Below are 25,404 nucleotides of genomic sequence, written 5' to 3'. Positions count from 1 at the left end.
ACAACGCAGGCTATGAGGGACACCACAGAGGAGGGCTCTGGACAATTTTGATCACCTGGAGTTCTTTAACGTGCAATGGCATTGCACAGTACACAGGCATCTAGAATTTCGCCACCATTGAAATGCGACCGCTGCAGCCGGGATTGAACTCGTGTTTTTCGGGTCAGCAGCTAAGCTCCATAACCACTGCGCCACTTTGTTGACTAATAGATTATTTTCAATCTGGGAAGTAACAAACGTGAATGACAAACCATAAGATTTGCTCAACCAGAAAAAGATTGCTTCAGTTGCAATTTCAAGCTGAATACCCTGCTGCACAATAAAGATAATTCCTGTGCTTCTTTTATACGGGCTTTTCATCTGAAACTTCTAAGCACAAATGTTATGCCAAATAGCAGACAAAAAAGCAGATAGGAAATAAATACAGTGATAGAATTACAAGGGGCATAATGATAGTCAAGGAAGGGAGGACAATTTGTGAACCTAGAGGAGATAGCGGGTAACTTGCAAGGAATTCTTACAAAAGCACACAATGGCTAACGACCCATCAGACTCACACAAACATAATCAAAAAACTGCACAGACATCACTGAAATTGAAGGTATATAGGGCAGAATACAAAAAAGTAGCCTTGAATGGGGAAAAAAAAGCAGACGCAAATTCAAAGCTTCCAAATAAGGAAAGGAGAGTAGAAAAGTAAACCAATTCACCACTTTAGCTCCCTAGGTGAGGTGGCACTCGCCACAGGCTTGATACAAAGGCTCTGCCAACAGTTATCTATTTATCTAGGGGAGATATCTTGGTGTGTCGTACAAAGACATGTCCCTCAATACATTGTTCTACAGGAAAGCACAGTCAAGCTGTGGGTCAACATCAGTTGGCAGAAAACTTCCTCTGGAATGTTCTTCCCATGGCTACTGATACTCATCGAATGCCTGCAAAACGAGAACACAGAGAACAGGCAGGCAGGCAGGCAGGCAGGCAGGCAGGCAGGCAGGCAGGCAGGCACACACACACACACACACACACACACACACACACACACACACACACACACACACACACACACACACACACACACACACACACACACACACACACACACACACACACACACACACGCACACACACACACACACACACACACGCACACGCACACGCACACGCACACACACACACACACACACACACACACGCACGCACGCACGCACGCACGCACGCACAACGAGAAACGACGCCAGCATTGCTCAACAATGCAGGCAGTGCTGTATTTTAAAGCAGACCATTTAGTGCAATGCTAGGGTAACATGGACTTTTCATTCTTGGGTGGCGGCTATTAGGACCTGGAAAAGGGATTTTATACTTGCATGCTATATACCAGCATTAACAAGGGTAGAAAATTGGGGAATCGGTAACTGTGGTTCATGGTATGTGAGGTAGCGCCAAACGGGACAAAGGACAGAGAAAATCGAACACAACACCGGCGTTATGTTGTGCTGTTCTGTGTTCTTCTTTCTCTGTCCCTTGTCCCGTTTTGCGCTACCTCATATACCATGAACCACACCAGCGTGCAGAGGGTGACCACCTGTATATAGAAAAAAGAAGACCGGTGAGATGCAGAAACTGGTGGCTGTTTGCACCAGTTTTTGGCGTAAACTGCTGGCTACAGGTACCTCCTTTTTGGATATGGTCCGCCAGCTTCCACAAGTCACCACAGTCAACCGCGAACGCTTTTCATACATACCACCGAAAGAACTAACAATAGCATTTTCCATTTGATTACGGACAGAGGAGAACGCATACATCGATCGCCACAAACGTGCTGTCTTTGCTAAAGCCCACTACAAGAGAAATAAGGCGTGGAAAGCTCACCAGTGACCGAGTGAGCGACACGGTCACGGCAGAAGAGACACACGGAATGAATTTAGAGAGGTTAACGTCAGTTACAACCCTGTAACCTGCTGCGTTTACTTGCCCGCAGATGCAAGTGTTGAAATACCAGGTTTAAAGGAATAACTCCGGCAGATTTCATTTAAGAAAATTTGTCCGGTATTGCGGTTATACACTTCTGCCGCTTTAATGTTACGTAAGGCGTTAACAAGAAATCGCGAATCTTTCGTGATTGCGCGGTGACATTTGGGGACGCGCGCACAAACACGGACCATGTCTTCACACGCACACGCTGCAAAAGTTGCGTTCACGGGGTTGCACGAAGTTATCCTTGTTCTGTAGGCACGTAGATTTCCTTCTGTAAAGCTGCTTCTTCTCATAGACTGACAACACACAAACACGAAAATGTAAAGCATTGAAGAAGTGGTACAACTGGCAACACACGAAAAGTACGAAAAGTGTGCGAGTGTTGATGCCGCCCGCGATGAAGCTATCGCTATCATACATCTTACCTGCATTGTTTCGTGGGCACATTTAAATACAAATAAACATTTTCAGGACCATGTAGACAACCAAAATTAACTATATCTTACAACGCCACAAAGTTTGATTTGTGCAAAAGGTATAATTGATTCGAAACTGGCTGTTAGTTGTGACCTTCCAGCGCAAGCGCAAGAAAAAACGAAAGTGAACAATGTTGGCTCTTGGTTTCGATATCGCCCTCCGCGGATCGCTATCCTTGCAGGCTTTGAATTTTATATCGGACTTAACTTGTACGTATGACGATTTATCAGTGCTATTAGTGCGTAAGCTCTTATGCGATGGGTGTCAACACTGAGCAAAATCATCCCTTGTCAGCCTTAGCAGCCGGTCTAGCGCGAGTGTTCCGTACTTGTTTTTTTTGTTTATGTACTTATAGGTTTTTCAGCAGATATTACAATCCATGTTTGGCTCGAGAGAGAATAATTAAATGCGTGAAAAAAATTGTTTTGCTTACGCAATGTTTCTTTGATCGCTAGATGGCGCATATTATGCAAGCATTAACAAGAAAAAAACTACAAAAAGAATTTTCAGTGCGCACATATTTATTGACATGACAATTAAATTTAGATATTTACGCAATTCGCGCATGAACAAAACCATAACATAAAACAACAGTTCCCAGTCAAAAAATACCATTGGAACCAATTGGATATTCCAAATGGAACAAAGTGTAAATTCCCATTAGTTTCAATTGAATTTCCCAATTGGAACCAATGGTTCCAGTTGTGTTTTTGGACACCCGACCAATTGGACCCAACTGGACTGGCCAATTGGACCCATTAGGCCAGGCAGTTATTTCACCCAGAAAATATTCACAAAATATGTTATGTTCATCGAGAGAGGTAGCTAAATGTTTGTGAATAATATGCTCTAGAATCTTGGATAAATATTTCTACACCTGAACATATTAATATGCGAAAAGAAAACTCATTTATGAGGACTGCTGTGCTCATAAATGTGTTTTCCTTTTGCATATTATAATATGTTCAGTTGTAGAAATATTTATCCAAGATTCTAGAGCATATCATTCACAAACATTTAGGGAGATGTCGTGCCTAGTGCCCATTAACATTGTTGTACGGAATTGAGAGTAACATGTTTTTATGGAAATCAAAGTCTACAGGCGCCAATACATCACACGCAAGCAACATTCGGGCACTAGTAGCATATATTAGCTCAATATGTTCATGCAGAGAACATACTTCTGCTCCAAGATATATACCCCATTATTGAGGCTCTCATGCTGGGGCCAGTGGCGCTTGCCCACTGAGTGCAGTTATTTAATTCAACTTCAGCGGCAGTGGTGGTGCAGATGATGAGTACAATTTAGTAGGTTAAGCTGCTGATAGCTCTTATTATAGGAACCAAATTGGTTCTACCTTGCTTGTCAAATGCAAACATTCATTGGTAAAATTGGGTTAAGTTGGGCGGTCCAATTGGATGTAATGGGTAAGACCAATTGGGCCCACCAATTGGAAACCCAAATGGTCCAATTGGAACACCATTCCAATCGGAATCAGTTGGAAACTCAACTAGTCCAATTGGACCCATTTGGAAATCCAATTGGTTCCAATGGTTTTTTCTGACAGGAAAATTTAAATACCACAATACAAGCAAACGCGCTACAGTACATGTATACAGTTACCAATAATCAATCCAACAATATTACTCAAGCAGGAGACATTTCGGACAGTGCTGCTCTTTCTAGGTGCTTTGGCGGGACCAAAGGTTGCTGCTCGCTCCGCTGTCTGCACACAGCAAACTCCCTGATGACGTCGTCTAAACTAAGGAGCGCTGTTATTTCTTTGTCTGTATGCAAAATCAAAAGGGCCGATAACCTCTCTCGAGTTGTTCGGTTGCGCAAATCTGTTTTTATTCTGCGCAGAGCACTAAAAGCGCGTCCCCCAGAAGCGACAGACGCTGGTATGGAAAACAGAAGCTGAACATACCTCTCCACCTGATTCATCAACTCACGCATGTTTTGCGATTCCCTTTGTAGGATCTCCAAAATGCCCAGAGTTGTAGTGGAATCAGCACCGTTTAGAACAGTTGGTAATAGCGTAAGCTGCGCCGAGAGTCTGCGCAAGTCAAAATGAACTGCTTGCACTCCCAAAGCTGCCTCTAGTTCTGCTGCATACCGACTACATCCAGTGGCGTTGGTTAAGATGTCTTCTAGTTTTACGAGCTGCTCCATGCCCGGCTGCTCAAAACGCATGTTTTGTTTCACTGGGATAAGGTCGGCAGCAGCGCAATACTCCTTGCGCAGCGCGGCCTTAATGTCCAACTGGCTGGACAGGTCTATCACTCGTCTCATACCTCGCAGGAGGTTTTGTAGGCCTTGACATACGAGGTTCCTTCAAGCCTAGGCGCGCTGCTGCTGTGCTCGTGTGCTGCCACAGCTTCTCAAACGCAGTTTCAGGGCACAACTGGGAGATCGCCTCGCAGAGAGTCTCTGCTGCCTTTTTTGCACCTGCGGCGCAATATGTTGAGCTCTGGAGAGCCCTTGCTAGTTCTTCACAAGGCCCAAAAAAGGCTACGCAAATGTGGATACATAACAAGATTTTAAAATTCTCCAAAAGCCGATCATAACCTCTAAAAATAGCCTTGCTGCTTTCGGTCACTGAACCTGGTGCTTGCAAGGGTCCTTGAGTGTCTCTTAGACTCTGGCGTAATTCTCAACGAAACTTTGCATCGACTTGATTCTAATTAACTGTCCATCGCGTCGGGAAAAACGGCGGTAGTTATTTGACCTTGATCTACTCTCCAGAGCTGACTCGCGTCCTGTAGGAAGTACTATATGTTAGCGCTTAGTAAACTTTTGCGTTTCTTGGAGTCGAGGACTGCGCTGGAAACTTCCTTAACAGTGCTAAGAGCGTCTCCAATTATGTTGCAACTCCTGCTAGCCTCTTGCAGTACCAGATCGAAACAGTGATTACTAATGACCATGGCTCACAGTCACTAAGTCTTTTTTCCACAGCCGAAAAACGACCGGACGTATTCGCCGCTCCATCAAAGCAGTGGCCACGTACACAGTGAAAGTCTAGGCCGAGGCGCAAAATCATGTCCTTGACGGCCCAGTACAGGTTCTCATAACTACTGTCAGGCGCATTACCCAGCCAACCAAGTAATGTGCAGGGGATATCCATATAATATAATTTATAAAATATCAGATGTCCATATAATATTCTCACAAGTTCATATTGTTGCGGCCGTCTGGCCGTTGACTGGCCGTCGACTGTAGCACTGTGCTGGGCTGAAGGGGGCGTGTAGTGGCTGGGCTGTTCGTCGTCGCGGTGGGAGCTGAGAGGACGGTATGTGCTGCGACGGGACCAATAATTTCGACAGTGGCGGGAGATGTGGCCAATGCGGTGGCAATGGAAACAAATGGGCCTGTCGTCGGTTATCCGCCAGTCGTTAGGGTTTCGGCGACGTGGAGTGAAGTACGAAGGTCGTCCAGGAGCAATCGCAGTGATTTCGGGTGGTGGTGAAGATCGTACAGGGCTGACGGGCTGGAAACCAAGGTTGGCAAGCTCTTGGCGGACGACAGCTTGTACCAGAGAGATGGTAGGTAAGCGGGTGTCGCCATCATGTAGATGCTGGGGGGCAGGGGACATAGCTTCGAGCTCGCGTCGGATGATGCGGGTCACATTTTCTGGGGGCGCTGGAGTTGCCCGGTGTCGCAGGTCTTCACATGAAGAAGTCGCAGCCGTGTTGGGGAGGCGTGTGTACGGCTGGCTAATACGCCTGCTTTTGGCTTCCTCGAAGCGTCGACATTCCTTTTAATAATTCCGTCGACTGTAGTGCAGCTCTTGTATACGAGCAAGTTGAAGGCATCGTCGGCGATTCCCTTCAACACGTGGCCGACTTTGTCAAACTCGGGCATGTTGGCGTCAACTTTGTGACAGAGGGCCAGCACATCTTGAATGTACGACACATAGGACTCCGTAGATGTTTGAGCTCGGGAGGCGAGGTCCTTCTTAGCGGCAAGCGTTCGTCCAAACAATTCGCGGAGTTTCTCTTAGCACACGTCCCAGCTGGCCAGATGGTCTTCGTGTGTCTCATACCAGACCCGGGCGCGTGTTCGCCAAATGCAGCCGGTACAGCCGGCGATGACAGCGCCGCCCACCGGCAGGTAGCAGCCACATTAAGGCTGGTTATAAATATTCAGTCAGAACGACGGCTTGACATCGCCGCTATGGCGCAGTGGATTAGAGGCACGTGTTGCGTATGGAAGGTCGACCGTTCGACTCCGCTCTCTGTACTGTAATTTTATTGTTTTTTTAATTTCATTTTTTTTCCATTTTTTCTCTTTTAGGTCGCAAATCGTGATGCTTAGTGGCATATAACGCCATTTAAGAGGATTTATTATCCCTTTTAGGTAAGCCGTTCTGACAATCTTCAGTCACCGTGATCAATTCACCGTGGTTTCAAGCCTTGTGGCTGTACAGGCTGCAGTTGGCGAATACGCGACCCGGGCGGTGTCTTTTAGATAGAATATTACATTTGCGAGCATAAGGGTCGGATCCCAGCGGTTGTAGGTACTCACTCACTCGTACATGTTGATCCAGTCGTCGACGTCAGTGTTGTCGGTACCAGAAAATGTCCCAGGGTCACGAGGGGGAGAAAGAACGAGTGATGTCATGGCCGGGGCTGAGGTTTCCTGGGTGGCGTCGTGGGTTATGATGAGTGAAGGCAACTGGCGGCCGCTGCGGAGCTCCGTCGTCGGTAGACGTAGGGGAAATCCGCACCTCCACCAAATATGTTGCGGGAAAGAATATATTTACAGATATTTACAAATAGACAAGAACAGCTGCGAGCGGCACCAAGAACACAGTCCGAACTTCGTTGTCGTCTTCTACTCTTCGCACTCGTGCCGTCGCTCTTTGTCGTCGTCGTCTACCCGCATCAATATTATGGCCAGAGAATATCCATATGAGCTTCATTTTGATGACAGTGGACGTTTATATAATGCCCCTATTTTGGCCACATACGATCGCTCTCAGATATTTAAAGGGCGCTGAATAGATGCAGAAAGTTGGGCGAGTTGGTAATACATGTTGAACTTAGTAAAGCGCAATTAAAAGACAGGGACAAGAAGAAGCACACAGGATGACACCGTTGATGTCAAGCGTTTGTCCTGTGTGCTTCTTCTTCTTGCCCCTGTCTTTCAATTGCGCTTTACTAAGTTCAACAGCTGAATAGATATTCATCCAATATCTTTGTGGGTTGTGGAGGGAGGTGCCGTAAGTTCTACGCTGAATGTAATAATGCTGTGTAAATATAACAAAGCACTGGACAAGACCACCATTATTCTTATGTATCTTTATTACCTAATCAGGTACCCCACCACTGTGACAAAGGCAAGGAGCAGGCACAATCCACGCAAAACGAGGTATGGCGGACAGCTACTCTGGAGTGGTCCCCACTTGATTTCGATTGGCCTGCGAATATAACAGAGCACAAAACATATTAAATAGTAGTCATGTAACTAAAAAATGCACTTTGTGGAGAAAAACGTGCATGCTAAAGCAGTTTCTGCTTGGAAAAAATTAGCTCCAACTAGGAATCAAAACCTTCAATGACGTGCTATTTGTACTAAATCATAGAACTTTTCAGAAAGTGACTGCATATAGGCGCCATTTATCGCATGCTGTGCGATGTCAGTGCACTTTAAAGAACACCAGGTGGTCGAAATTTCCCGAGCCCTCCACTATGTCGTGTCGCATAGCCCGAGTTGCTTTGGGACGTTAAACCCCATAAAACAAACTTCGATTCAAAACAGTTCTTATCATTCCAGCCGAGAAAGAACACAAATGGCGAACGTTTTCTAGGTAAGGAAACTGCTAAAAAATTGGAAACAAAATTTTTAAAATCCGGATTTATGAAATTGTCACCCTAGGCATCTGCAAATCATTTTGAAGACAGATGTGATGTAAGGCTGCATGGGCTCTAACCAATCAGTGGTTAGGGCGCTCGACTACTGAGCCAGGCAATCCAAGGTTTGATCCCGGCTGTGGAGGCTACACGGCATGTAAGGTGCCTGCGTATAAATGTCAGTGCATGATAAAAAGAACTCAGAGTGGTCGAGATTATCCACAGCCCTCCACTACAGCGTCCCGCAAGTCGCTTTTTGACGTTAAACCCCATGAACCAAATCAAACCGAATTCTGAGAAAAAAAATGACATCAGTTATAGGGCCAAAATCTGTCGCCAAACCATTGGAGGTCACAGTACCAAGCTAAGGATTTTGTGAAATATATTTGCTATTTCAGTTGAATACAAAGCATCATATCTGCTACATTAGCCTTAATTGAAACAATCTAAGCTATGCAGACTACACTCCAAGCTTTGTGAATTTGCAGTGCACCTGATTGTGTACTAGGGGACTAAAAATGTTCGGCTACATGAGGCAGCAAACCAAAAAAACTATTAGTGTGCACACAAATGCCCACAAAAATCAGAAGTATCTTTCTCCATAAAAGTGGATAACACGAGGTATGTAATATAATCTTTGGGTATGCCAGGTATATGCAGGCAAGCACACTTTTCGTCATCACTGTACACATAAAAACAGTCCCAAGCTCACAAAACGTAAGCGTACGCAAACAAGAAGCTTATCACAAGCAAAAAATTATGAGCTCCAGAATTTTGATATTTGGATTGTTTCATATAGTCAAACATTAGAAAGCTGATTTTGTTTACAGTTGCAATTGGGCACCGAAGTAATACAGGACGCAGCGGCCCAGTGTTCGCAACTGCTGTCTTTTTAAGTTGTATCGTACTAAAGATCGACATTATTCCAGAACCCTCCATTGACATTCGCTCATCCAAACGATGCTGCGAGTGCCGTTGCAACGGTTAGTTCCGGGATCATCGCGCAAAAATTGATGTCGACTAAGTATATTTCGCTTGTAAAATCTGCCGGTGATGGCGGCACCAGTCTTTCTTTTCTTGGTCTTCTCTGGATTTAAAGAGCTTCGTTTTCGGTGAGAGTGCATGGTCTCTTTTTGAATTGGAGCGTGGTACATAAAGTTCTATTTGCCCTCAGCGACCCGTCAAGGCTCGGTGCCACCAAAATTACCTTCAGAGTGTAGACCAACTATTGTACAGTCGCCCTGATTTTTAATAATATAGCGCGAGCGTCGACCGAACTGCTAATCACCGCCTTATAAAGGCGATAAGCGTGCAACAAGGCGAGAGTTCGCGCAGGCGCACGAAGGCAGAGCGTCGTCTGCTACGTTGTTCCGAGCACGAGGACACACGCTCTGCCATAATATCAGTTCGCAAGACCCCGCCAAGTCGTTGAGCGCATGCGCATGATTAATATGTGATACTGCATGAGACATGATTTCTTTCTCTCTCTCTTTTTTTGCCTATGACGGGAGGCCAGCCTGGCGATGCAAAGTTATGATAAGAAAAAATAAAAGGAAAGAAATATAGCAGCACATTAAAACCATTGCCTGGATCGCGATAGACGGGGTTCCAACCAGCTCTTTAATCAGCCTTGCAGTGTCTCGACGGTATAAAAAGGCATCGGTTGGAAGCCCGTTTATCCCAATCCAGGCAAATCGTCAGGCTGGCCTGCCGTAATAGGCTAAAAAAAGAGAGAGAGAAAGGAATCACGTCTCATGCAGTCTCACATATTAATCTTGTTCATGCGCTCTACGGTTTGGCGGGATCTTGCGAACTGATATTGTGGCAGGGCGTGTGTCCTCGTGCTCGGAACAGCGTAGCAGACGACGCTCTGCCGTTATGCGCGTGCGCGAACTCTCGCCTTGTTGCCATGCTCCTGAGTCAACTGAGGTATGGTGACTATAACTGAGGTATACTTCAATTCCCAAGCAAACAAAACCTTCTTGTGCTTCTTAAAGGAGCAGAGACACCAAATTTTTGCTTGGGTGCTTTCTTCTTTCAAATGACGCGTTAGACGGTAGTGTACATGATCAGCCCGTGGCAGCCACCTACGACCGCCAAATTGTAACTACTTGATGCTGTTTCTGTTTCGTTTTCATCAGCTGAACGATAGTGTGATAGTTGGTGTGTAGGTCACGTGAGATATGAAAAAAATAAACAGCAACATACCTACTGATAAGTCGCTTATTGTCATTCCAGCTCTTGATGCAGGTTAGTGAATTAGAACTACGTATCAAAACTATTTTGTGTTTCCTTTTCTCTCTCATGTGACCTACTACGCGTCACAGCCATCGGCCGGTTGATGAAACCGGAACCAAAAAAAAAAGCATAAAGAAAATAAAGTATAAATTTTTAGTGCTTGTAGCTGAATACCACGTGGTAAAATATGCATTTTAATGGCTAACACATCATTTGAAAGAAGAAAATATTCAGTTAAAGTTAGTGTCTATGGTTCTTTAAGAGGAGTGTTTGTAGATCTTTACTTCCGTCTCATCAGGGATCGTCTACAGGCTTTTGGTAGCAAAAAGTCATTTGGCATCTCACGCACAGTGGTAACTCTTATGAAATTGAAGCTGGCGCTAAGGAAGACCACAGAAAGAGGACGACACAGCAAACAAGAAAGCTGAAAGCTGTTCTTTGTAGTCGTTCTTCTTTCGAGATAACAAAGCGTTCTTTTTTGTTGCGTCGTCCTCTATCTGTGGTCTTCCTAATAGCGCTAGATTCAATTCAAAGAAAAAGTGACCAAACAGCCTAGCACCAAGTTCTACTAAAACTCCGATGAGCTAGAGCAAAGCGACATCTTCCGGTTGGTTATGTTGTGCGTGCCCATCTACCAAATGGCTCAGCTCTAAACTTTTCTGAGCTGATAGCTGGCTATTCCTTGTTCTTATGTCGTTGCCGATGTGTATCGGCTGATACCAACGTTTTTAGATCCCTTTCAGGTGAAAAGCTGCGGTGCGCGGATTGTCGCCTTTCCGTTTCCTTCCGTGCGGTGGCGCTCGCCACGCTGTTTGCCCGACCAGCGTGGCCCTTCGCGTCTACGCCATGGTCACCGCCGCCTGATTTGGAGCAGCCAGCAGATATCAGCATGGAAGATATCAGCTGTCCTGTGCCAGTTGTTGGCAGTGACGCTTATCTTAAAGTATAAAAAAGCTTCAAGCAAGGGTGCTTAAAGCATCCCACCAAAAAGATGCTATAGAGTTTACCAACATTGTAAACAAAGCAATCCCGATTTCTTTGAAGGAAGGACCCGTTTTTGAAAGGGACGTTTTTTGGGAGCTGCTAGACGAGCTTGAATTGCAAAACCTTGTTCGGCTTGGATGTGCAGAGCATATGGCCACTTTTACATGCCAAGTGCTGCATTTTGTCATAGTGACATGCATCCCCTTCTAGGCGAGAGACGTGAACCGTCGGCTAGAGAACAGAGAAATATTGTCATTGCAAATAAAAAAGCTCGCCTTCAAGTAGCCATTCCCTCCGTGCTTCCGACTTAGTGTGTCTGCATTTAATGCTTGTCTGTGTTCAATGAAATTAACATTCTAAAAATGAAAGTGCAGTACGCTGCTCCTGTCTGTGCTATCATTGCAAATAAAAAGCTCTTCTATAGTTATTCCCTCCCTGCATCCAGCTAAGTGTGTCTGCATTTATACTTGTGTTCTCTGAAATTGGAATTCTAAGGAACGTGCAAAATGCTGCTCGCATGTGCGGTGCTTCGTTGATAATATAGCGCGGAATTTCGTGACTGATCTAGAAGCGGAACATCGCTAGTTTTATTCTTTCATTAATGTTTCGTGCATTCTCCCGAAGAAATATTGATAGCTCTACTCCAACATACGCATATCATCAGCGCTAAACGTCGCAAACGTGATGCGATAAAGCGCAATGCAAACGATTGGTTTTTTGCGAACTGGCATCAGCCTGCTCTTTATCTCACCCTTACTAGCCAGGTGAAACATTTCTTTAACCATGAGGCTGCAGTTTCAACGTGACAGCTCCAAAAGTACAGCAAATTTGAGTTCGACGTGTTCGCTCCCAATGTTATCGCGGATGAGAACAGGCTGTCAAAGCAACTGCCAAGCGCGAGCGCTCCGGCGCCTCCGGGCCGACAGCGACAGCAGCGCCGCGTGGTGAGTGGAAGCGGACGAGGGCCGCTTTCTCGGGCGCGGCGCGGGGGAGCTTGCAAACTGAAAGGGATCTAAAAACGTTGGCTGATACCGCCTGACACGAATTCCGCACGCGTTTCCTAGACACTTCTATGAGATTATAATATATGCATACGGTTCCTTTTCTTTCAGCTCCTCGCCTTACCATTACTACGCCAGATTTCCTTACGACCAACGCGGTATGACCATTTACGTATTTAATTTACGCAAAAGCCTGAAACTCTTCCTACTGCGCAAGAAATGACCAATCTACTGGCTTTTATTTTTAACTTGGGATCTAGCATTCTGTCTTCCACTGACTATTAATAATGAGCACAAAATATTAACCCGAAGTATTGAACATTTTAAACGCCGCAATGTGACTACGACTGTTTCAAAGACAGCAATTTATATTCAAAAATTCACTTATGCTTTCTAAAATAAGCATGAGAAAATATAGTCATTATTACAAAGACTAAGCGTCTCCTTTTTTAAATTAAATTGTTTTTTTTTTGTAGAAAGGAAATGACGCAGTATGTGTCTCACATATTTCGGTGGACACCTGAATCGCGCCGTAAAAGAAGGGAGGAAGGTGGGAATGAAAGGAGAGAAAGAGGTGCCATAGTGGAGGTCTCCGCAATAATTTTGATCACCTGGGGATCTTTAACGTGCGCTGACTTCGCACAGCACGCGGGCGCATTTTCAGTTTCGCTTGCGTCGAAATGCTGCCGGCGCGGCCGGATTCGAACACGGCTACAGGAGCTCAGTAGCCGAGTGCCTTAACCACTGAGCCACCGTGGCTTGTCGTCTTCTTTTGCATGTTCCATTTTCGGAACATTGGCTTTACCCATATACAGGATGCAAATGTGCTCTCCAACCTAACGAACTGCGTTTTTTCTGCCAGACACATTGTTACGAGAACCAACCCATCGATATTTGTACCCCATTCAACGTAAGTGATTCTGTTTCTTTATCGCTAATTCTGACAAGTTTTTCTCCGTAATTCACACCGCAAGAGGCCGGGTCAGCCCGGAGGTATTTAAAATGTGTTTAATTTTTTTCGCATAATTGTCTTGTCGTTTCAGGAGAATGACACAGAGAAAGTGCGCGAACTGATAAACGTAAGTTCTTTGAAAAAAGGCATTGAATTTTGTACGCTAATAATGCAACGAAAATTGAATCTTTGCACGCAGATAATGGAACTTTATTCACAGGTTACGAACATTTATTTCGAACAAGTACGACATGGGTAAAATAAGAAATTTATCCTCAGTAATTCTTTTTTTTTTCAGTGCACCAACTTCGAGGCAGAGTACAAGGTTCTAGCTCTGACGTATCAGTTAAACGATGCCCTGGCATCTATACTTCCTGAAGAGGAGCGAAACCAGAGCTTGTGTACGTACATTAGGCAGAGATTTTTACGAATTAATACCTATATATCTTGTGTGTAGTACATTTGCCGCAAGGCTATGCTTAGCCGTTCAGCTAAAGGCTACATCGACTGGCGGAGTCAAATATTGCAGTACTCTCCAAAGTATTCCACGTGACAGTCTCTATATAACGTCATTTATACTAATGACCCGCCGCCCTTAGATCATTTCTTCATACCCTAAATATTCAGTGCAGAAAAGAACGCGAGGCTACGAATCGCACGTAACAGGCAAAAGAGGCATTTGGAACACCGACAATGCTTTTCTAACCAGGGAGCTGTTATCTCAACAAAATACTTGCTAAGCACTCCGAATGCCACCGTACGAACAAATTGCGAATCACACTACTGCAATTGCTATTAGACAAAAAAGAATAAGTGGAATTAAGGCTACAGAACCTATATCATCAAAATAAAACACACTACAAATAGAGGAGAGAGAGAGAAAACTTTATTACAACAGGAATTCGGAGAACGCCCCAGGGTACCCACACGAACCCACTCCACTCAAGTGTTTATGTTCCTGAGGTCCATAACGCTGGCAGCCCGGCCGGTGGCGATGGTCTGCACGGCCAGGTCCTCCGAGCGCAGCAGGGTCTCCCAGTCCTCCCAGGTCTTGAGGTTCTCTAGGTCCCGCGGGGGAGGGTCCGCCGGGCAGAGGTAAAGGATGTGGAGGGAAGAAGCGAAGGGTTCTGGGCATAGGGCCATGCCGGAGTAGGGAAGGAGGGATGATAGTGGGCTAGGGTAAGGGGCGCGGGGAGAGTGTGTGTCTGTAATCTGCGCCAGAGTGTTGAGTGTCTGTTATCTAGGGAGGGGTGGGGCGGAGGGTAGAGCTGGCGTGAGGCTCTGTATACCTGGGTCAGCTCGCTGAATGAGTGCATGCGCTCCTTCGTGAATCCCCGATCCGAGGCCACGTGAGCCCGGTTTAAAGAACCTCGGGCTAAAAGGTTGGCGGCCTCGTTTCCGGGATTCCCGGAGTGCGCAGGCACCCATATCAGCTCCACTTGGCGGGGCGGGGGTGCATCGGGCGAGTCCAGTATACCAAAAGCAGGGACATGGATTCGGCCTCGAGCAAAATTTAGAATCGTAGTTTTTGAATCACTGAAAATGTACCGGGCTTCTGTGCGGGTGATTGCGAGTGCAATGGCGGCTTCCTCTGCAGCCTCTGGGGAGGTGTTGGGAGGGAGAGGTAGTGTGATGAGGGCAGATAAAGAGGAGTCCGCCACAGCTGCTGTCGCTTCATCACCCGTGCAGGCAGCGTCCACCCATACGGCGTCCGGCTCGGAGCCGTACGCTCGATGGAGTGCCTGCGCACGGGCTCTGTGGCGCTGCTCATGGTGGACGGGTGCATGTTCCTCGGGAGCGGCCTGATGAGGAGCTCCCGGTGAAGGGATCGTGGGATGGCGAGGAGGGTTTGTCGTTGGCAGGTATTCTGATTCCGAGGGAGTCCAGGATATACCGACCTGTGGAGGTTTTTGTGAGCTTGATGTATTGGGCCTGTCGGTGGGCGTCCACCAGTTCCCCGATCGTGTTGTGGAGGCCCAAGCATAGTAATTTGTCAGTGGGTGTGTTGAGAGGAAGATGAAGTGCTACTTTGAATGCCTTGCGAATCAAAGCATCCAAAGCGTTTATATCATGTTTGGATAGTTGTAAGTACGGGGTAGTGTATAGCACACGGCTGAGGACAAAGGCATGAATGAGGCGACACAGGTCACGCTCCTTCATGCCTCTATGATGTCCCGAAACCCTGCGGATGAGGTGCGATATCGCGCCTACAACCTGCTTGAGTTTCTTCAGAGTGGTGGTGTTTTTTCCATCGTTCTGGATGTGCAGGCCCAATACACGGAGGGTGCCAACCTAAGGTACCGGTGCACCATTCAGTTCAATGGCAATGGGGGAGCGGGGACAGCGGTTGTTCTTAGGGCGGATGAGAAGCAGTTCGGACTTCTCGTGGGAGCAAGACAGTCCGATGGTCCGTGCGTAATTTTGGGTGAGGGTGGCTGCTTCCTGTAAGGTGTTCTCTATGTCGCCGTCACTGCCGTGGGTGGTCCACAGGGTGATATCGTCGGCATAAAGAGTGTGCTTCAGATGGGGAATAGTTGCCAATTTTCGGGCGAGGGAGATGAGGGTAATGTTAAAGAGAAACGGGGAAAGGACGGACCCTTGAAGGGTTCCGATAAACTTAAGCGTGTATGAGGGGGAAGACAAAGGTCCGAAGTGTATCTCAGCCGTGCGGTCAGTGAGAAATGCTCGAATGTAGGCATACGTGCGCACACCCACATTCAATGGGGATAGGGCAGTCGTGATCGCCTGATGTTCAATGCGATCAAAAGCTTTGGAAAGATCCAAAGCTAAGACTGCCTTGGTGTGACCTGGAAAAAGCGGGTCAAAAAGGTCGTGTGTGAGTTGCAGCATGGCGTGCTGTGCGGATAGATGGGGGCGGAATCCCACCATGCTATGCGGGTAAAGATTGTTGTCCGCCATGTGACTTGTGAGTCTCGCTAACACAACATGCTCGAGGAGCTTCCCGAGGCATGAGGTTAGCGAAATCGGGCGAAGGTTTTGAATGGTAAGTGGCTTGTTGGGTTTGGGTATGAATATTACCGTCGCGTGGCGCCACGACTGCGGGAGGCTACCCTCCCTCCAGCACTGGTTGAAGTATTTCGTAATCTGGGTGATCGATCGGTCGTCCAGATTACGGAGCATGGAGTTTGTGATTTGGTCTGGACCTGGTGCGGAGTTGGCGCGGAGAATCACGAGGGCCGCTCTGACTTCCGTCTCCGTGATATCGGTGTCGAGTGTGGGATTTGCTTGTCCTGTGTAGTGGGGTAGAGGTGTGGGTGCACCTGGAGAGGAGTACATGGTTTGAAGTGTGTCTAGGAGGGTGTCGGGATCGTCAATGTGTTCGTGTGTGAGGCGTGTAACGTGGTGCTGTGTGGCTGATTTGGTGCGTGTGGGGTCAATGAGGTGTCGGAGGAGTTGCCATGCGCGTTTGCTGCACAGGTTTCCTTCGATGCCGTCACATATCTGTCCCCAGTTGGATCGACAGAGCTCCTCAGAGTGTTGTTGGATTTGTGTCTGCAGCGCGGCCAGCCGCTTTTTAAGTGTCCTGTTAAGTTTGTTGCCTTTCCAGCGTTCCAGGAGGCTGTGATAAGCTTCCCAGAGGTGGGCTAGGCGTGTGTCGAGTGTAGGGGTTTCGGTTCTAGTTTCAATGTGTCGCGTGTTTTGGTGAACGTCATGCTTGAGTGATTGCACCCATGCGTCGATGTCCGCGATGGGAGTGTCTGGGAGGGCGGTGCGTACAGCGCGAAAGGCATCCCAGTTAATGAGTTTGTGTGTTGTATTTGCGTGACGGGGTGGTTTGTACGGGACAGTGATTTGTATAATGTAATGATCACTGCCCAGTGTATGTTGTGTTCTGTTCCCGGTAACGCCGCGGATACAGCGGCTCAGCGTCAGGTCCGGACTGGTGTCCATGCTGACACTGTTGCCGATCCGCGTAGGCGTCTGAAACGTGTTGTGCACAGTGAGTTGGAGGTTCTGCAGGAGCGGCCAGAGCCCGCGACCTCGATGTGTCGTGGTTGTGTATCCCCAGTCAGTATGCTGACTGTTGAAGTCCCCGCCGATGAGTAGGGGATGTTTCCCTGCTAGATGATGTAGGTCTCGCAGAAGTGATTCTAGCGAGGCGATCGGCTGGGACGGGGGGTGGTATATGTTTGCTATAAATATAGAAGGAAGGGAATGTGTGTGATGTATAAGTTCAGTGATCACGCAGGGCGTCTCAGACGTGATGTGGTGAGTTTTGTAGGTGAGGCTGCGGTGGACAAGTGTGGACGCCCTGGGTGTGTTAGTGGTATCTGAATGTGTAGATGTGTAGCTGGGGAGGGTTGCCCGGTGCGCAGTCTCCTGGAGCAGAAGTATGTGGAGGTAAGTGTTGAAAACTGTGAAAAAATGTGCTTTACGGCAGCTTTCGTCTTTTTCCCCCTGATGCGCTCTAAATGCGCTGAAATAAATGAATTTGAAATGAAAAGCACATATCTGGCTGCCTGAAAGAGTGCAAAGAAAACAAATTACTGAAAGAAAGTCTAGTGAAGCACCGAAGCACGGCTTTCACCTGTGCTGGCAGACCGCCACCGCCCGGAAAGCAATATTTGCTTACGCTCAAGTCAGCTCATTCTCCCATGGCATTCATGTAGTAGGAGGGAATGAGGAGATGGGGAATAAGTGAGCAGGCCCACACAAAAGGCTAAAGTATGGGAATGGTGTCTGCAGCGCGGATACTGAGGCAAGCCCTTTAAATCTCGCAAATTATGAAGGACTATAGAGGTTCAGTTACTTTTCGAGGCCGAAGGAGGTCTGCCGGCCTGTGTCGTGAAAGCAACAGATGAGAATGCGGGTAGCTTCGCCTAGCGAGGCTAAACTTAACTTGTAGACAGAAGTTGGTTGGGCAAAGGGACCTGCGGCTTGAAGCTACTTTCCTGACATAATGGGAAAACGTTAGTAAAGTAAGCTAGAAGGAGCTTGATGGCTTCACTGCACACTAGGAAAGCCATGCAAATAAAGATTGTTTTGATTTGGTTCGGTTTATAGGGTTTAACATCCCGAAGCGACTCAGACTATGAGGAAGGACGGCGTAGTGGAGGGCTCCGGAAATTTCGACCACCTGGGGATCTTTAACGTGCACTGACATCGCACAGCACATGGGCCTCTAGAATTTCGCCTCCATCGTAATTCGCCCGGAAAAACAAAATAAAATTGAGCTGACCGCGATAGCTTGAACAGTGGGGATAGGTGATCGGGAAGTATGTAGCGGCAGGCCAGCCGTTAGTCCACAATGATGTTATTCTGATGGCAAAAAGATGGTCACATATGAGTATTGAGCAGTCGCCCTACCGCATTGGTTTCTATATTTGTAATGACGCCTACGTTTAGTTTCATGCTGCATTAGATCTGCGCGGTTGTGGACTCAAAGCCTCCTTCGCTACGTTGAGGCTAGCATCTTTGCATAACGAGTCAGTTCTCTTCGGTAAAATGCAGTTCATTGGCTTTCACACATTGGTCGTCGTCATCGCTTCAGCTTGATCGATGGTTACGACGTGTGATTCTATTATTTTCCTCCGTTGACGTGCACACATTGGTCGTCGTCATCGCTTCAGCTTGATCGATCGCTACGACGTGTGATTCTATTATTTTCCTCCTTTGACGTCCCCCACCTCTGTGCACGCGGCAAAGTTAGCGGCCCAGTTGGTGCCAGTCGACAAGGAGTGGGATGCTGTCGGCGGTGGTCACTCTCGCCCTAGTTAGACTTGCTGCCCGCGGGATGGGACAGATGACCAAGCGATAAAGCGACCATTGTAGAGGACCAGCAAATATGCAGGCCACATTGCTGCTTATATAAAACTTTCTCTTCCCAACTGAAGGTCGTTACTTCAAGAAATCGGTTCTCATCTCCGCGTTTTGTCCTCGTGGGGACTTTGGAAATAATAGAGGTGTTTCGAGTCTTTCATGCTGCCTTGACGGAATTTGTACGTTCCCCGATGAATGCTTTCACAGCTGAGTGGATGCCGTTGTGCTCCAGTGTTTGAACTGAAGGGGGCGGGGGGACTGTAGACGTCGAAGGGGTAGCAGCAGTGTAGAATCTCTGCCATCATTAGTCATATAGCCCTAGGTGGCCCTAATTCAAAGGCGGTATTGCGTGTGTCTATGGAGGCGGAAAGCTTTGAACAGGATCCCATTTCCGGTCATCTGGGTCACTAGGGGACACGAGGAGGCGCACTCACGGTGCCGGGGGTGAGTGCGTCAAAGGAAACCCACTCATTATGCCGTTAAGGGCATGCTTGCCGCAGTTTTCTTCCCAGTCGAACTTGTTAACTTGAAACGATCTGATTTCATGCAGCTAGGACTGATTTCATTGTGCGATGGTGCTCCACGGGAAAGCCTCTGCCAAAGTACCTCTACAACTTGACGTGCGAGGACTATCTGGGCATGGTCCAGGTTACGTGTGGGAAATCCGTTACATTTAACGCTCCCGACGTCAACGACTTGAGCCAAGTAAGTGCAGAAAAGGAAGTTCTGTTTTTAAAGCGGTAGCATAAAAGCCTTATCGGGACAAACATGTGCTGTCGGTAATAAATGCCGCCCATTAAATGAAGTGCCGTCCACAGACCGCGTTATTCCAATTAACTGCAGCGTAGTGGCGTCGCCAGACCGGAACTGATGTCACTTGCGAAGAATGCACCAACAGTTTCTTGCTATCACGTTGCCAACACTATGGTCAATAGGTATCCTGTGAACATGTTTGCAGGTCTCACAAATAAAATGAAATCAGAATTTCATCCCGGCATATATAAACTAGAAAACGACGACTGCGGTTATCACATCCGCAAGTTCGTCCACTTGGCTTTCGCATTCTAGTTACTGACTTGCATATAACTGCGTAAGCAGGTTCACTGGAATAGAGCATCGAGGCGCCCTAGGCCTGCGTAAAGTTAAAGGCCTGAGCTTGTAAAGCTAGGGCCTCCGTCGTTAAGGGTTCGTGTCTCCGAAGTGATATGGACAGAATGCGAGACCGCTGAAGGGAGCCATTGAAACTATCGCGCCATATCCTTGAGGCGCAGCTGAAGTGACCCTCGTATTTTCGCAGGCTACGGATGATGAATTTTACACTTCCGTTTTTCTGGCGCTCAGTTAGCAAACTATGCACGACTAATGTGCTTTCACCCTGATTCTTAAAGGTCGATGCGGATGCTCATTGTTGATATCACCGATGAGATGGCGGTGAGAGCGTGCTAGTAGACGCTGAACAACATTTCTTATCTGACTAAATAGGTTGGTAATTAACACAAGCTTGGAAAATCTCCACTTTTGATTGCCGTGTACAACATCTTGTTTTTTTTTGGATTCATCTTCGTTGACCAGAACATGACCTGAACGCGTGTGTGTTTTTCTTATTTTCAAGTACTCCCAGAACCATGAAATCGAGCAGCTGTGTACGGAAGGACAATCTTTCACAGTAAGTACGGCCAGTTATTGCCGTCTGTATACACTTAGGAACAGTTGCTAGAACAATAATATTCAACACTTGTTTTATCTCTTGTAACAAGTTTTCATTTTTAACATGTCGCAGTTGGCGGCTAAAAAGCAGTTAAGAGTGGTTTTCTATATCGAAATGGCAAATACTCATAACATAAGCGTCGCTACAACGAAATGCAGAATTATGTGCTCTGAAAAAGCGGAAGTAACTGCCACTTGAAGATTGTTCCTCCTTTGAACCATATACAGTATCTAAATATAGAATTCAGTTGTTTTTTGCGGCTTCGATAAGTGTTTAGCACTGCTCTTAAAAATTTTTCCTTGTGAGAAAAAGCACATTTACATTTACCGCATTGCATGGAAGCTGCCACCAGTTCTGTTTAAATATTTAGAGCAAGATTCATGTAAGTATAATTAAATACATTTGATATAAAATGAACAGAAACGATTGCAACGGTGCAGTATAAAGTACCACAGTCTAGAAGCTATTCAATTTTGTGAATAAAAAGCATTGTATGTGGTTGATTCCTGAGCCTTAAATAACACCCATCAAAATCGCAAAGGACTTCCTTGGAACTATTTCAGCGCAAAGATAAGTTTAAAAAATTCAGTAAAAAAAGTGATAGGATGGTTATCACTGTGTAACGCGAGATTCAGTGACAGCTGACAATGCATCTATATTTAGCGATATATCGAGGTAGTAACTATGAAAGGGAATTCATGTCTTCATAGTTCTAGAGAGCTCTTTTGGTTTTACACGCTTACTTGCTTTTTGACTGGCTCTCCTCTCCAGACCGTAGCCCCATAACAGGCACGCAGTGCCGCCGATGCTCCCCCCCCCCCTCTAGCGGCGCGTTTATCAGCAGTTACCAGAGATACACCGTGCTACAATCCTCCGCTCTCACTCTACCCTCCTTGTTGCACGGTAATCGCCTGCCGTACGGCTCTGGTGGTAATCACTTGCCGGGTACGCATTACTCCGCTCACGTCATACCATCCTCCGTCCATAGTAACTGTCTTCCGAGTGGTTTCCATGGCAACCCACTGATTCGATATGCCAGGGACTACTACTAGGCCGACGTGTGTCGCTGTAAAAATAAGCGATCTCTCCTTCTGCACCAGAACAGCTTAAAAAGTTGTCTCTAGATATCATCATCTTTATCATCATCATCAGCCGGACTACGCCCACTGCAGGTCAAATGCCTGTCCCATGTCTCTCCAATTAACCCTTACCCTTTGCCAGCTGCGGCCAACGTATCCCCGCAAATTTCTTAATCTCGTCCGCCCACCTAACTTTCTGCCGCCCCCTGCTACGCTTGCCTTCTCTTGGAATCCACTCCGTTACTCCTTAAGGACCAGCGGTTATCTTGCCTTCACATTACGTGCCCTGCCCAAGGCCATTTCTTCCTCTTGATTTCGACTAGGATATCATTAACCCGCGTTAATTCTCTCACCCACTCTGCCCGCTTGCGGTCTCCTAACGTTACACCAATCATTTTTCTTTCCATAGCTCACTGCGTTGTCCTTAAGTTAAACCCTTTTCGTTAACCTCCACAAAGGAGATATATCTAAGGACAAAGTATGGATATCCGTCACCTGTGACGAAAAGGTTGCAAAGCGCATCTGCAGGAGATCTTGAAGTGAATATTGCGAAAAAAAATCCTAGGCGACCCTCGGTGAACCGTTGGATGCGTTAGAAGCCAAACGTTCGTTATATCCGAGGCGGTACACCTACGTTTGTTATATCCGAGATGAACGCACTAAGTACGTTACATCCTAGGTCCACACAAGAGTTCGTTATAGCCGAGGTAAGAACGAAAGTTTGTTATATCCGAGATTAACACGTCAAAGTTCGTCGCCACCTGCCACCATGTATACGGACAGACGCAGGTTGCCGTTCCCATTTGCATTGACCCTTTCAATATTAACTTATTAATAACGTTAAGCTGCATTAGACAGCAAGGTAAATAAAACATTCCGCTCAAAATGCGGAGTCAGGTTCAGATACATCGATGCTCGCACTAAAAAGCCAGCTGGACGGGAATATTCGTCGAAGCATTGCTATTCGTGACCGCTAGTCATAAATGACACGCATTATTTGCAGCGGAGAACCTTCTCTGACTTGGTTAATAAACTAAAGGTAAGTAATATTCTTGCTATACATGTTATATGCTACAAACCACGCAAATTTGTTGCTATCATACCCTAGAAATTCTGGAGAAAAGCATTTTTTAGCGGGAAATATGTTATGAGCGCAATTTTTATATATATTGTAAGATATTACTATAACACTCAATATATATTCAACTCTCCCGTCAGCACACTGGCAATTGTTTTGCCATTAATGTTTTTGCTGTCGTCAGAAATCTTCCCCATTGTCTTTCTATGTTCTATGGCGATCTCGACTGCTCAATGCAAGCGATGGAAAAACCTTGAAAGAAAGATTTTGCTAACATTCGAAGAATGAACTATTGCCTTCAATAATTAGAAAACAGCACATTACAATATTCCAATACTAAAAAATGTGGTCCAAGAATGTTGGACACGGATAAACGGGGACGCTCAAGTTTCGGCTGCTTCTTTTAGAAAAAAGGTCCTGATACGGTGTTTCGTGACGATTACTTCAGATTATTCCACTGGCATGAAAAACATTAATTACCGCTAAATTAGCCTTTTGACCGGCGACATGAAGATGACACTTCCTTATGATAGCGATAACTAATAAACTAATGTACCTCCCGAAATCTGAAGTTAATCCAAGATAACTTCTGGAAGAGAAATTTTTAACTACCTTTTTCTGGGTGGTATAGAATAAGGTTGCATTTTACAAAAAGTCGCGAACGCTGTTGTCGTTGCTAGCGATGGCGTAGGACTACTTCTCGTCTACCGTTCCACTTTATGTAGACGTCACTGCATATGGGAGATTGGAAGAGAGAAATACTCTTTTTTTTTTTATTCGAGCTGTTTGCCGTCAGGCATAATGAAAAAGGAAAGAAAGTTATAAAAAGGAGTGCAAACAAGCCTCGCTTAAAAAGCGGCAAAAGTTCGTGATATAGCGATTATCTAGAGTCCACTTGGTATAGTCGTCTGCAACGTCCCATCGCAGGCCAACCTTTCTTAGTAAACGCCGTCTCACGGAAGCTGTTGCCGGGCAAGTCCATACTGAAGCAGACAACTGTCTCAGCGAAAAAAAAAGAGTGTGATGAAAAATACTCTTTTTTTTTTCGCTGAGACAGTTGTCTGCTTCAGTATCCGCGGAGAAATGTTGCCAGCTGAAAGGATCTTACGATACTTTTCAATAAAACACACGGTTAACGGACGTTATTGCGACATCCCAGGCGGCGCGGGCCGACTGCCGACCATGGGCTGTTAAGTGGCTCCTCGTCGGCAGCCGACTAAATCGGCAAAAGAAGCTCGGAAAATCATCGCACCGTGAGCACATGCCAGGCTGCTTGGCTCAAGGCTGGCGTCCAAGGTCAGGCCAGCCTTCAGCCCTGACATAACACCACCAGGCATCCCTTAAAGAGCTTGGCATATGCAGATGGCCCTATGTGGAGCCTACATGCACCATTTACCACGGCACCTTAAAAACTGCGCTTTGGTTTTATTCAGGACTGTTGGCGGTACATTAAGTTCTTTTAGCGGTTTAATATCGGATTAAAAAAAACATTGTCTTTTTGCCAGCGTCATTATATCCAGAATCCCTGGCATCCTACAGTGTGGGCAATTTCTAGAAATGGAATGCGCTTGTTCCTTCATGGCTACCTCCACACACTGTTCATTAAATTACATAAAGGTGTTTTTCTACCTACACTGAACTTGCACAAAAAACGTAGCACAAGCGTTGGTTCATGTGTAAGTTATCCGAAGCCACTGTTTTAAAGTAAAATTCACTGGATGCACCGATTCACGAATACAAATAGTTGAGCCTACCAGTGATAACTCTGTTTTTTTTTAGTGCATTCACTCCAGCATCATGCCACTTCTGCCGTTCGTGGAATACTACCACGCCTAATTACTTTCAAGATCTTGGAGTGGAGAAAGTACGAAACTAGCTAGTAGAGTACAAAAGTGCAAAGAGTATAAAAAGTAGTAAGTCATAGAAAATTTAAGTTGTCGGCTGTTTTTTATTTTTAATTGTTTCTAATTAACCTGGCCATGCACTGCTAATGGACCTAAATTCTGTGGCACCCAAATGAAACACAGGGAGACACTCGCGACTGAGCACTCATGCATTCATTCATTCATTCATTCATCAATTTTGCACCATGGAGGAGCGAAATAACTTAGAAAACGCAGTTACGTCACATTTTTTGAAGCCCGCTTCTGTTGCGTCTTCTGTTGCTTTCGCGAAGGCTTAGACAGCGGAAGTGCGCAGAGCACCTCGCATAGATTTCTTCCGCCTCAACGGCGATATACTGTTGGGCGCCACATTTAATGCCTTGCCATGTTGAA

At 46.3% G+C, this 25,404-nt stretch overlaps 1 protein-coding gene across 1 annotated transcript; it reads left to right on the top strand.

Annotated features, from left to right (window-relative positions):
• Positions 1 to 1,553: 1,553 nt before the first annotated feature.
• On the top strand, positions 1,554 to 25,089 carry LOC149328176 (uncharacterized). The gene is made up of 9 exons (XM_089558917.1): positions 1,554 to 1,587; positions 12,642 to 12,688; positions 13,393 to 13,440; positions 13,574 to 13,609; positions 13,781 to 13,883; positions 19,814 to 19,968; positions 20,876 to 20,929; positions 23,054 to 23,089; positions 24,908 to 25,089. Exons 1-9 carry the CDS (start codon positions 1,554 to 1,556, stop codon positions 24,962 to 24,964), a joined length of 570 nt encoding a protein of 189 aa, XP_089415043.1. The 3' UTR covers positions 24,965 to 25,089.
• The last annotated feature ends 315 nt before the right edge of the window (positions 25,090 to 25,404 follow it).

This window comes from Amblyomma mixtum, chromosome 9 (genome assembly GCF_055824585.1).
Source record: "Amblyomma mixtum isolate Tamu chromosome 9, ASM5582458v1, whole genome shotgun sequence".
Lineage (NCBI taxonomy): Eukaryota > Metazoa > Arthropoda > Arachnida > Ixodida > Ixodidae > Amblyomma > Amblyomma mixtum.
This window is presented reverse-complemented; position numbering and strand designations above follow the sequence as displayed.

Bases quoted from the DNA above. Each gene is read 5' to 3' on its own strand.
- LOC149328176 (XM_089558917.1), top strand. From the start codon at position 1,554: ATGAACCACACCAGCGTGCAGAGGGTGACCACCT. The intron at 13,441-13,573 runs GTAAGTGATTCT...TTGTCGTTTCAG, and splicing joins ATATTTGTACCCCATTCAAC to GAGAATGACACAGAGAAAGT. The intron at 13,610-13,780 runs GTAAGTTCTTTG...TTTTTTTTTCAG, and splicing joins AAGTGCGCGAACTGATAAAC to TGCACCAACTTCGAGGCAGA.